The sequence below is a fragment of the Gossypium hirsutum genome, chromosome A07 (genome assembly GCF_007990345.1).
Source record: "Gossypium hirsutum isolate 1008001.06 chromosome A07, Gossypium_hirsutum_v2.1, whole genome shotgun sequence".
NCBI classification, from domain to species: Eukaryota; Viridiplantae; Streptophyta; class Magnoliopsida; order Malvales; family Malvaceae; genus Gossypium; species Gossypium hirsutum.
This window is the reverse complement of record NC_053430.1, coordinates 10,281,095-10,293,830: the sequence shown is the minus strand read 5'-3', so window position 1 is coordinate 10,293,830 and position 12,736 is coordinate 10,281,095. Positions and strand designations below refer to the sequence as shown.

General features: G+C 34.9%; 1 protein-coding gene across 3 annotated transcripts in view; it reads right to left on the bottom strand.

Annotated features, from left to right (window-relative positions):
• Nucleotides 1–12,736, bottom strand: part of LOC107934225 (protein SWEETIE) — a 40,950-nt gene that overhangs the window by 13,438 nt on the left and 14,776 nt on the right. For all 3 annotated transcript variants that reach the window (XM_041117547.1, XM_016866599.2, XM_041117548.1), the window contains 16 exons: nucleotides 12,546–12,652; nucleotides 9,926–10,036; nucleotides 9,607–9,774; nucleotides 9,373–9,459; nucleotides 9,122–9,215; nucleotides 8,528–8,596; nucleotides 8,259–8,381; nucleotides 8,113–8,181; nucleotides 7,924–8,028; nucleotides 7,569–7,657; nucleotides 6,237–6,393; nucleotides 5,511–5,660; nucleotides 5,326–5,375; nucleotides 5,080–5,179; nucleotides 4,936–4,992; nucleotides 4,764–4,831 (listed from right to left, as the gene is read on the bottom strand). In XM_041117547.1, the coding sequence (XP_040973481.1) occupies nucleotides 4,764–4,831; nucleotides 4,936–4,992; nucleotides 5,080–5,179; nucleotides 5,326–5,375; nucleotides 5,511–5,660; nucleotides 6,237–6,393; nucleotides 7,569–7,657; nucleotides 7,924–8,028; nucleotides 8,113–8,181; nucleotides 8,259–8,381; nucleotides 8,528–8,596; nucleotides 9,122–9,215; nucleotides 9,373–9,459; nucleotides 9,607–9,774; nucleotides 9,926–10,036; nucleotides 12,546–12,652 (1,604 nt within the window). The remainder of the gene's footprint in view (nucleotides 1–4,763; nucleotides 4,832–4,935; nucleotides 4,993–5,079; nucleotides 5,180–5,325; nucleotides 5,376–5,510; nucleotides 5,661–6,236; nucleotides 6,394–7,568; nucleotides 7,658–7,923; nucleotides 8,029–8,112; nucleotides 8,182–8,258; nucleotides 8,382–8,527; nucleotides 8,597–9,121; nucleotides 9,216–9,372; nucleotides 9,460–9,606; nucleotides 9,775–9,925; nucleotides 10,037–12,545; nucleotides 12,653–12,736) is intronic.

The window sequence follows — 12,736 nt, the reverse complement described above, 5'->3', positions numbered from 1 at the left end:
GGAAAAAACAATTCTCAGGAATCACCTGTTTAATTCAATAAAGAAGAAATTGAGAAGTTAAAAAATTTGCTAGGATCATTGGAAAAAACTTCTTCAACAGGTACTTGTAGTTTGGCTTTTTCAGGTATATCCTCTTCTCAAGATTCTAAAGTCTCAGATACAGTCACCAAAAGTTCTTGGGTCATTGACTCAGGAGCTACGGACCACATGACCCACTCCTCACAAAAATTTGTTTCATATACACCTTGCCCGAGTAGTAGAAAAATAACAGTAGCCGATGGTTCTGTGATCACAATGGCTGGTCAGGGTGATATTGTTATAAACAAAATCCTTACTCTTAAAAATGTCCTTCATGTTCCAAAACTATTTACCAATCTTTTATCCATTCAAAGAATTACCAAAGACTCTAACTGTAAAGTGGTTTTCTATCACAATCGATGTCTTTTTCAGGAACAGAATACGAGGAGGATGATTGGACATGCTAAGGAAGTAAATGGCCTATACTATCTTGAAGAATCCAGTGGAAAAGTTAGTGCTCTGAATTCCTCACCTTCATTTTTCATATCCGAATCTATTAAAACCAATCAAGACCAAATTTGGCTCTATCACCTTCGCCTTGGTCATCCATCGTTTAGAGTCCTTAAAATTATGTTTCCTTCATTGTTCAAAGGATTGGCTGTTGAAAAATTTCATTGTGATATCTGTGAACTTGCAAAACATAAACGTACCTCTTTTCCAGTAAGCAATAAAAGAACTTTCACTCCTTTTACTCTTATTCATAGTGATGTTTGGGGGCCATCCAATATTTCAAATATTTCTAGGGCTCGGTGGTTTGTATCCTTTATTGATGATTGTACTCGTGTGTCTTGGATATTTCTTTTAAAACAGAAATCTGATGTAAGGTCTGTCTTTCCAACCTTTTACAACATGATCAAAACACAATTTGGAGCTGAAATAAAAAGGTTTAGGTCAGACAATGCCAAGGATTATTTCAATCAGTTTCTCTCACCATATTTCCAAGAAAGAGGCATTATACATGAGTCATCTTGTGTTAGCACACCCCAACAAAATGGTGTTGCCGAAAGAAAGAATGGTCACATTTTAGCTATTACAAGAGCCCTTTTGTTCCAAAAAAATGTCCCTAAACAATACTGGGGGGAGGCTGTTTTAACTGTTACTCATTTGATAAATAGATTGCCTACAAAAGTCCTTGAATCTCAAAGTCCTATGCAAGTTCTAGCAAAATTCTTTCCTGATTTTAGTACTTCAAGTAACCTTCCTCCCAAAATATTTGGTTGTGTTGCCTTTGTACATGTACATTCTCAAAATAGAGGAAAATTTGATCCACAAGCTGTCAAGTGTCTTTCTCGGCTATTCTTCCACTCAAAAGGGGTACAAATGCTATCATCCAGCCACAAAAAAATTTTATGTATCAGCGGATGTTACTTTTGCAGAACAAGAGAATTTCTTTAATCGTCCTTATCTTCAGGGGGAGATCTTATTCACAGAAGATACGGACAAAGAATTCTTTCTTCTTGACATTCCAACTCCTGTCCAGCAACAAAACACCCACATTCCAGCTCCTGTCCAACAGCAAAACACTCACATTCCAGCTCCTATCCAGCAACCAAACACTCCTACTCAGTTCTTGCCTACTAACCAACCTGCCTGACTTGAAACAATGGCCCCTATACAACCTGAAACAGAGCCTAATACACCCAAATCACCAAGAAGAATTCAGGACACTACTCATCCTTTACTAGTTTACTCAAGGAAGAAGGCACCGGTGCAAGTTCAATCATCTTCTTCTCCTATACGACCTGAGGTAATTGCTGAACCTACTTTGAATTCTAATACTACAAATTTTGATGATTTTCCCATTGCTATTAGAAAGGGGACTAGAACCTGTACAAAACATCCCTTGTACCTATTCATGTCTTACAAAAACTTGTCCCATAACCACAAAACCTTTCTTACCAGCCTAAATTCTATCTCCATTCCCAAAACTGTATCCGAGGCATTAAAAGATGAGAATTGGAAAAATGCCATGAAAGTTGAAATGGAAGCTCTTGAAAAAAATAACACATGGGACTTAGTGCAATTACCGGGAGGAAAGAAACCAGTGGGATGTCGCTGGGTGTACACAGTGAAATATAAGTCAGATGGTTCTTTGGAGAGGTACAAAGCAAGATTGGTTGCTAAAGGGTACACTCAAATGTATGGAATAGACTACCTTGAGACATTTGCCCCTGTAGCAAAGATGAACACTGTAAGAGTGTTGTTGTCAATAGCTGCCAACCGAGGCTGGAAATTACAGCAATTTGACATCAAAAATGCCTTTTTACACGATGATCTTGAGGAGGAAGTCTATATGGATGTTCCTCCAAGATTCGGTCCAAATACAGGACAGGTAGTTTGCAGACTAAAAAAGGCTTTGTACGGACTAAAACAGTCCCCGAGGGCTTGGTTTGGAAGATTTACCAAAGTAATGCTCAAGTTGGGGTATAAACAGAGTCAAAGAGATCACACTCTATTTGTAAAACACTCATCTTCAGAGGGAGTGACTGCTTTATTAGTCTATGTTGATGACATTATAGTGACTGGTGATGATCTAAAAGGAATGGAGAATTTAAAGAAATGCCTAGTAAAAGAATTTGAAGTCAAAGAGCTCGGTAAGTTAAAATATTTCCTTGGTATTGAAGTGGCACACTCTCGGGAAGGAATATTCATATCTCAGCAAAAATACATAGTTGATTTGTTGACAGATACGGGCAAGTTGGGCTATAAACCAGCAGAGACACCCATAGAGGTGAACCACAGACTTGGAAATGCACTAGAAGATGCAGCAGTTGATAAAAGGTCATATCAAAGACTTGTGGGGAAGCTCATTTACTTGTCTCATACCAGACCAGATATTGCCTACGCAGTAGGTGTTGTAAGTCAGTTTATGCACAATCCCAAAGAATCACATCTTAGAGCCGTATATCAGATTCTACAGTAGTTAAAGGGCACACCAGGCAAAGGAATCCTATTTAAAAAGGGGCAGAATTTAACCCTTGAAGCCTATACTGATGCAGATTATGCAGGATCTATGGTTGATAGAAGATCAACCTCGGGCTATTGTACTTTCCTAGGAGGCAACCTTGTGACTTGGAGGAGTAAAAAACAAAATCTTGTGGCTAGATCTAGTGCAAAAGCTGAATTTAGGGCGATGGCTCTTGGAGTTTGTGAGTTGTTATGGCTAAAAATTATTTTGGAAGATTTGAAGATCGAGCGGGAAGGTCTAATGAAGTTGTATTGCGATAATAAGTCTGCTATCAATATTGCACATAATCCAGTTCAACATGATCGAACAAAGCACGTTGAGGTTGACAGACATTTTATAAAGGAAAAACTGGATAGTGGCTTAATTTGCACTCCATTTGTGTCCACTGATGGTCAACTAGCAGACATACTTACCAAAGGATTGTCTGGGAAGTTGTTTCAGAAATTAGTAAGCAAGCTGAGAATGGATGATATCCACTTCCCAGCTTGAGGGGGAGTGTCAGATTTCAGCTTCCTAATTAAGGAATATTTGAGTGTATCAAATAGGATTCTGTAAATATTTTATCCCTAACTTTAAGGCTGTTTTTAGGTACAACATCCCTAGAATTAGTATCTTTCCTAGTGTAAAGTTTCCTAAGTTAGGCTCACTATGTCTATAAATATTTATGTAATTTCTTGTGAAAAATATAATTGAAATAGCCTGTTTTTAACAATAAACAAACAAATAAATAAATAAAGTAGGGACAAGTGTGTAACCTGCCTAAATGTCTAGTTGTTTTTGAAAGGGAAAAATTACCGTATAAAAATAACTGAAACTTAGGAAAGGAAGTACACTTTTTATGCACATAAAATTAAAATGATTCCATGAATCAATTCCCCAGATCAACACATGAAACGTTTCCTGCCCTTTCAAATTGGATTTAGACACTCCCAAGGCAGTCACCTGAACAATCTTAGGTCATAAGACTATCACCACATAGGATCACCAAGTTCCTATCAAACATGGTGAACTAATCATCAACTCAGTGAACCCTGGAAATTGGTGCAATAACCTCACACCAAAGACCTCAGACCTTGGAACTCTGAAGGAATCACTGAAGAGAAATAAAAAAATCACTGGCCAGAGCATTACCACCGATCTTGTTCTTATGGCGCACCTATTCATTTCACTACTTAAAGAGAGAAACTAGTTCATTGCAAATTCAATGGTTATATAAAATGATATACACAAGAAATTCTTGGTCTTGTAACATGATACCTTGAAAGAATAAAAGATGCATTTAACAGGAAAAAAATAAGGAAATTTCATTAATAAAAGTGATAAAGTAAAAATAGAATAAAATAACAATAAAAAATAGAAACATTACTAATGGAAGACATCTAAGATGCATTAACTATCAAAAAGCTCCAAAGTTCATAAGAGTCCAACACGTTCAATATATGTAGAGGAAAGATTGACTGGACAGGAAGCCAACTTAAACTATCTCATTAGACAAAGGGTAAATTCAACATACATTTACAACCTAACCATTTTTAATACAACTAATAATTGTAAAGTAGACATAAAAAATCATAAGATGTTGAGAATACTAGCAGAGAAAAAGAAAATGAGGAAATAAACATGTTAAAACATAAGTATAGATTCTACCATTCACGTCATTTCAACATTTTGGTAGTTAAAAATCAAATTAATATTTAAATGGGTATCCTCCACATACTCTGAATCAGTTTCTTCGTCTAGCATGCAAAACAGATTATCTTCTATTTGTTCATCAATGACAGAAACCTGAAAGGATACCATGAACACAGTATTTCGAAAAACAAAAAAGAGATTAAGGCATTAGAAAATGGAAATATAAAAATGTGGAAATTTATGATTTCACTACTCACAGGGTCCTTCTCAATGAGATGTCGTAGAGTGGAGACTGCAAGATGCCTTAATGCAGGCTGTTTCAAAGAAAACCTGCTTAGTAGCAGACTGGACAAAAACTTAAGCCATGCCCTTGAGAACTTTCAAAGTAAAGAGGAAAGAACCTGTCTTGATGATAGAGTCAGCAGAAGAGTTTGGACATGGGAGTGCACTGAAACAGCATGTGGAGCAAAAAGAACAAGCTGTTGTGTGAAACGAACACTCCTGAAAGATTAATAAGCTATTAAGTTATCATCCATTGTGAAAGTAGAACATAAAATTCTACCAATGTGTAGTCAAGTCAAGCAGTGGTGGCACAGTAGAAAAACTGAGAGAGCAAACATAGAAATAGGAATATTTTCAGTACATACTCAAGTAGTGTAGCTGTTTCTTCTGAGGAACTAATCTCTGCAACAACAGACTGGAAAAAAAAATGGATGTCAATAATAAGTTCAAGATGAAATGGAGGATGCAAATAAGTACAGTTCTAATTCACGCATACTGTATCCTACCAAATCTACATCCGATCAAAAGGGAAATTCAGAGAAAAAAGTACCTTGCAACGTGAAAAGAAAATGCTGCCAGGGGCAAGCTCAGGACCAAGAACGGCAACAATTGCATTTATAAGACGGCCCACACCTTGTTGGAGGTCAACCCTTCCATTCTCTTCAGACAACAAAATCTCCAAAGCGAGGCCCAGTGTGGCCTGTGTTTTACGAGGGAAAGCAGAGAATGTGGAAAGAGCAAAAGAAGTTGTTATCAATGAAATATCTACCTAAACCCAACGGCTACTCATCCAACTTAGTACCAATTGGTCATACGTGCAGAGACCAGATCCAGATATAAAGCCAGAATAGTAGACTTTAAATTTACCCAATTTATGATAACATAATATTCTCCTCCATCTCTAGTCTGATACTAACAACTGAAACAAATGGATGTAACAAGTGTAGAAAAATAAGGGGCATCAAACAACCTTTTCTTTACCAATTAGTCAATTACTCTGCTATTTTTTCCTAACAAGTCAAAAATCCTTCGTGATGAAATTTTCAAAATGTGCTGCTTGGCATTAATCCAAGAGACTACTATTGAATAAATTTCATTGCCCCAATCAATACTTATGTAATGGATAGCTCAAGAGATTTCCGTACGCCAGGGCTTTCAAAAAATATTACCACCCAACTCTGAGAAACCAAATGAATGGATAAAAGACACTCCAAACCATAGAGACTCCCAGCAGTATCTGCTTTTTTCACGAGTCAAGAGTCATGAATTTGATTACCTGGACATGAGATACAAAGGACAAGCCAGCAGCTTCTATAGTCAAAAGAAGTCCATGCAACGACCAGATCTGTAAGGCAGGGATTGAACTTTTAGCCAGCAAAGTGATTGAGCTTACAGTAGTAGGCACTAAAGTTGAAAGTGCCATCCCTCCAGCACTGCAACAAAGAATATAAAAAAATAATTATGAACATACATCCCTCTATATTTAAGATATTGCAAACAACCATATAACTATCATTGTAGATAATAAAAAAATAGTAATATAAGATTAACAAGGATCTAACTATGGCATTGTGTTTAAAGTTCAGCACGGGAGCAACAGTGAAATGTGGCAAAACCCCATGGGAAGATTAATAAAGAATAACACTTCAAACAATAAATGAAAAGGTAAACCAGCATTTAAGAAGCTAAACCAGAGATAATGTAACTCATTAAATGGTTTCGTTACAAGCAAAACAATTTCTAATCTTGAAACATCATACAAAGGTCAAATCAGTAATCCTCGCGGTAAAGGTAGCACCAGTTGACAAAGCTAAGTCACAAGTCTTGGTTTAAGCATCCATTAAACACCACAAACACCAGAAAAGGTTTTGCGCAAATGAATTCTAATTCCTTCATTCCCAAATAGATTCATTGGCAGTCAATTGTAAACACTTGATTTGACTTCAATAGGAACCTTAAATTGAGTTACTGATATTTGATAAAGATGAAGTTAGGATGATTAAAATTAATTATTAATGGACGATTTTGCAACATAAAACAATATAAAATCAGTAGCAGGGACTCAATTCAACAAAAAAGCTGTAAAAGGTCATGAATGTACCCAAGAATTATAGTAGGGTGGAGATAAAAATAATAATGGAGCCAATAGTGAAATTAACAAGACTTGAAAACAAAAGTTGCTACCAATCCATTCCAACAAAGAACTACTGGAGCAACAAGTTTGCCTTCTCCCAAATTCAAGTCAGATTCAACCCATGTGCATAAGTTGGTATCTTATCCAGATCATATTTTGCAATCCATGACTTCTGGTAGGCAGTCCCAAAATTTCAAAGGAAACAAAAACAAAAATAATGCAATTAGATTAGATATAAAAATTTAAATTTTAGAATCTTTAAATTAGAGCCACGGACTCCTTGAGGAACTCACATTGAACCCACTGCCCAGTACCCATTTCTGTTTAAAAAATTATTTTGTTGACAGTAAATTTAATATTAAACAATATATCCTACACCTTCACTTTTCAGTTAGAAGCTAAGAATCCATTTTTAAGCAAAAGAACTAAGACATAAAAACAATCATTTGCAATAGAAAAGTTTTGATATTTCACCTGCGATGAATACATCCAAGGGAAAGAGCTATTGAGCCAGCATAATGTGAATCTGTTATACCATTTAGCTCCCCAAGTAATGATCGAGTCTGTATTAGCAAAAATAAACTTAGTTACTGACATCCTCTCATTTCATTCCAGTCAAATCAAACGGCTGCTGAATCAAATTAAATAAAACAATTCAAAGAGTCCTATAATTTTGAGAACAGAAAGCATAGATGTCACTAAATTGAATGCTTTTTTTATTAAGCAAAGAAAAAAGAAACCAAATGTATTTTTCCTGGGATCACAAAGGCCTATTTTTAACAAAAAATTACAGAAAAACGGGGCATGAAAATCACAAGTAAAAACTGACCATTCTGGCTGTAAAGATATCATTTCCAAGGCGAGCTAAAAGACCAAGACCCTCTGATGACGCCCTACGTTGTGATGCACAAATGTCCCCCTCAATTAGTATACCCTATCAAATCAAAACAAGTCATGACCAGATGGAAGTAATGCTCAACTATGCAATAAAAATCACTATTTCTGATAAGAGATGTGCCTTAAAAATAGCTTGAGCCAAATTCAATATCTCTAACTCCAATGATTGTGGACGTAATGCGAGCAAAGCCTGAGGTTAATAAATATATCAAAGATTAAATACCCACTGAATTTTTCCAATACAAAAAATATAAGGATAGCAAGCACCTTCAACCCAGCAAGTAACCCCACACATATGTTGGTCATGCTTGCAGCATGCCATGGTTGCTTTTTCCCAGCTTTTAGGCACTGCTCCATCATTCCAAGAAGTGACAGCATATCACCACTATTCTGCCATTTAGATAGACCGATTTATGTGGAAGTAATTTGGAGAGCCAGAGTTTTAAGTGAAACAAATAAAATAAAACACCAACAAAATGGTATAATTTCACTGGAACAAAGAAAAATAAACATCAAACAACATAGTATTATCTTACCTGAGCAGCAAATATGATTCCAAAGCAGAGAAGCATTTGATTCACCAAAATCTTGTTTATAGTCTCCGGCTACACAAAAATTAAATACAAATGGAAACACCCAAAAATCTTAGAAATACTAAATCAATGGTGACGAAGACAAAATGCAGGCCATCTTAACAGAAGGAAAAGCAAAAGACTAGCCTGAAAAAAAAAACAGGAGTGCTCATAAACATGATTCATGAGTTATATTCAAAAAGGAGGTCATATGGGTTGCATAACTAAGAAAGAGAAAACTTTTTCTTATTCAAAATTGGAAAACCAAAGCAGGGAGGAGAGATTTATGAGAGTGCAGATTTCCAATGAAAAAATAAGCCTGAAGGACTAGTAAGTTCTTTTGAAGCTCCAGCTATGGTGTTGTTTTCTGCTTATTTCCAACCATTCTGTTAATTAAGAGCATTCCCAGAAATCTTTACCATGTGGATTACAAACAGAAGATTGTAGCTCATGGAAACTAAGGAACAGGGGAACACAATGCATACTTTCTACCAACCAAAATAATCTTAGCACAGCCCTCCCCAGTCAAATCTGAGGCACATAAAAACAACTAATTACCTGAGGAAAACTCGACAATTCATTATCCCATACACAAGGCATGAGTCCATCTTTTCCACCTTGAAAAGCACGGAGTTCATCTTCAAACCAATCCCTGAGAAGAGACAAATAACACCGGGAAAACTCTTAAATTTTCTACTTGAAGAAATAAACTCTACTCAAAAAATGCTTAAGGTTAACCAATAGATGCTATAAAATCTCAAAAATGTTAAGAAAGAAAAAATTATAGCAAAAAGAACATATTCAGACACCTTCCAGGAATCCAGGGGCCCAAACATGCATCTCTTTTGTCTAACAGGAACATCAAGCATGAGCTTTCCTCGCATCCAGAAGCATTTCTTTGTCATAGAACAAAAGCAAACAGCAAAATCAACCATTCATGTTTTCAACAGAAAAGATATCTGAATTTTCTTCATTTCCGAAAAAAAAGGGTGAAAAAATGGGGGTAGATAAGTTAAATGACATAAGAGATGAGTTATAATTACCTATAGGGAATTGTACATAATTGTATAATTTGAGAATGGTCACTCTTATAGGCCATTGGATCAGGGAGGGATTGATAGCCTATTAATGTTCTGATGATGAATATGTCCACTTCAGGCTTAATATCCAGTAGTTCTTTGGCTGCCAACAGAGAGATATAGGACAAAGCCCTGTTTTGCAATGCATATTAATTTTTTTTTCCTATATTTATAGTTGTGCAATGCCACTCCAATTCCATACTATATTAATATGATATACTAGAATCGGATATACATCGGGATCAGGGGTTTGTTGGACAAAAGGTAGCATATTAGGTCATACCTATTGAGATACAGCATCACTGGCTGAAGCAAAATCCCACTAGCTGCCAAATTGGATGACACGAAGCATCGTATGAATGATGTAAGTGCATCAATTGCTGCAGACCACACACTAGAAAAGAGGGGGAGAAAAAGTTATCCAAGGCAAAAACTGTAATAGTATACCTTCCTATGAAAAAAAGTAATCTATCATTTAAGACTAGTTGAGATTATTAAGGTCAAAACAGGTGATGAAACAACAAAAATTTCATAACACTGAAAAGTTGGCCCAAGTTCTTTTTCTTTCTTGCTAATTGTTGCATTTTAGAATGGGAATCCAACCTAAAACCAATTGGCAATAGGTGGAGAGATCCATATTATCTTTATGTGCTCAAGTAGATTTGGCAATATTGGACATGAACAAGAAATGAAAAATATAACTAAAATTTGATGTAAAACAAGATATAACATGAAAAAGAAAAACACAAACACAAACACAACATAAATATATGAACGTGCCAAATCTATATAATATGGATCATTAATGATCAAAACTTATCTCAATGTAAAGCACCTTAAACACATTTATGACATTGGATAGTACATGAGCAAGACATAAATACACAAACTGGCAGGCCAATGACCTAGATAACCCAAATATAAGAGATGTGGTCTTTATTTGACCACTTCCCTTCCATGTGTAGGAATAACAAACCTATCACATGGCATGAAATTCACATTTAGGAATGACGGGCCCATCATGCCAAATGAACTTCACATTGTAGGTAAAACATAGCTATTATGGATGGACCAATAAATGGGAGAAATGACTATTCTAATATCATGTTGAATTTTATGACGCTGATCCAATCTAAAATGAAATGACAATAAGTGGCAAAGCCCTTATTTTATTTAAGTACCCATGATACCCAATTTTACAAATAAGGGATTCATTTTATCAAGCCCTCAATTAGTTCACTCATGTGTAGGGGCAATAGGACTATCACATGGCATGACGTTAACACATCGGGATAACTAGGCTACTTCGCATCTTAGGTATAACAGACCTATCATGGAAACAAAGGCAACACCTTCTATGATACCATGTTATATTTTACAATGGGAACCCAACCTAAAACCAATTGGTAATAGTTGAAAGGCTCCTATTATATTTATATGTCTAGGATACCTTCCCCCCTCCCCCCAATTTAGGATTTCTTTTTATCACCACTTCATTATTAATGTCAATTTGACATGATGCTGCCAATGATGAGTCTGACAATAGGCGATGAGCCCCAAGATAAGGGTGGATGAAGATAAAACAAGTAAAATCTCATATGCTTAAAGGAGAGCTAGTTTTGCATGAGATGGAAAAGTTTCAAGAAAGTGTCCAAACTAGACATGTCAATTATGACCCAAACCCAAAAAATCAATCCGATCAATCAAAACCCAAGCCAAACATAAAACAATTCAACCACAGAAATTAAAAACTTAAAAACTTGAACCTGCCCAACACAAACCCGAAATAATATGAACATGAAACAATTTGAATCAGAATTGACCTAAAATTGGAACAAATCAAACCAAAAATGACTCGAGTAGTTAACCCAAAATGACCAAAACATAAATTAAATATATTTTTGAAAATGTATATTATTTTAATAAAAATGATGCCTACATAAATTACTAATATTTTTAAAATTTTATCTTATAATTACCACTTTGTATTACCACAAAGAATGCAATTGCCATTTGCTATGTATAAATTCATCCAGTTCCTATATTTGTTCTCTGATCTACACGTAAAATAGTTTAATTATTTTATTGCCTAAGATCTATACTTATATTATTATGACAACTTTTAAACATAGGATTAGTTTATATTTGACCCAAAAAGGCCAACTGTGACAATTTAATTGAAACTTAGAATATCTTTTTCGAATATCAATGTAAATAATTATTTAATATGCAAAACATATTACACCAACATATTACTCATTCAGTGATAAATTGGAGGCATTGGAATTAAAAAGTAACCCTATCAAATGGAATAAAAATAAAGGTATTTTTACCTTCAAGAAAGAATAAAAAAAGAGAAATATCGGTGTTGTTGTATACCTTAAACAGTAATCTTAAATTCTTAATCAACTTAGGTATTCAAAATTGATGTTTGTAATTTACTATTAAAACGTAACACACTAACAGACACTCAAGTCTCAAATTCAAAAATAAAAAAGTCATATTATATTTGAATCAAAAAATTTGGGCTAGATAGGTATTCATTTTTTAATTAAAACTACAATTTCTTTATTTATTTTTAATCACATTTATTATTTATTTTCTATGTTTCAATTAATTATAAATAAACCCAACTTAATCAAATAATTGCTTAAATTTGAATAAATTTTATTTTAAAATCATTAAATTGAACCAAGGAAGTATATTGCAGCAAAGACATACTAGTACTATAATATAAATTAATTAATTTTATCTAATGATAGTCTGTCAAGAAACCATTGTAGAATCTAGACTAGAATCAAACCATTGGGAACCATGACAGACAACTCAGGCATGAGAGCCCTAACTAATCATAGCAAAACAAATAAGCTAGTATAGAATAGCACACTTATCAACAGACTTACCGAATCCTAGGTTGTAGATCTCCATTTTCTCCAATTACATCTTCGGGGTTGCCATTGAAAAGACCAGCCCACAGGGAAAGAATATCGAATACCTGATCCTCAAGCTCCTACATGCATCAAAAATAGCTTCATAAGATATTAACAATGATTATAGAAAATGACCAACATATTCCTATACAAGGGGAGAAATA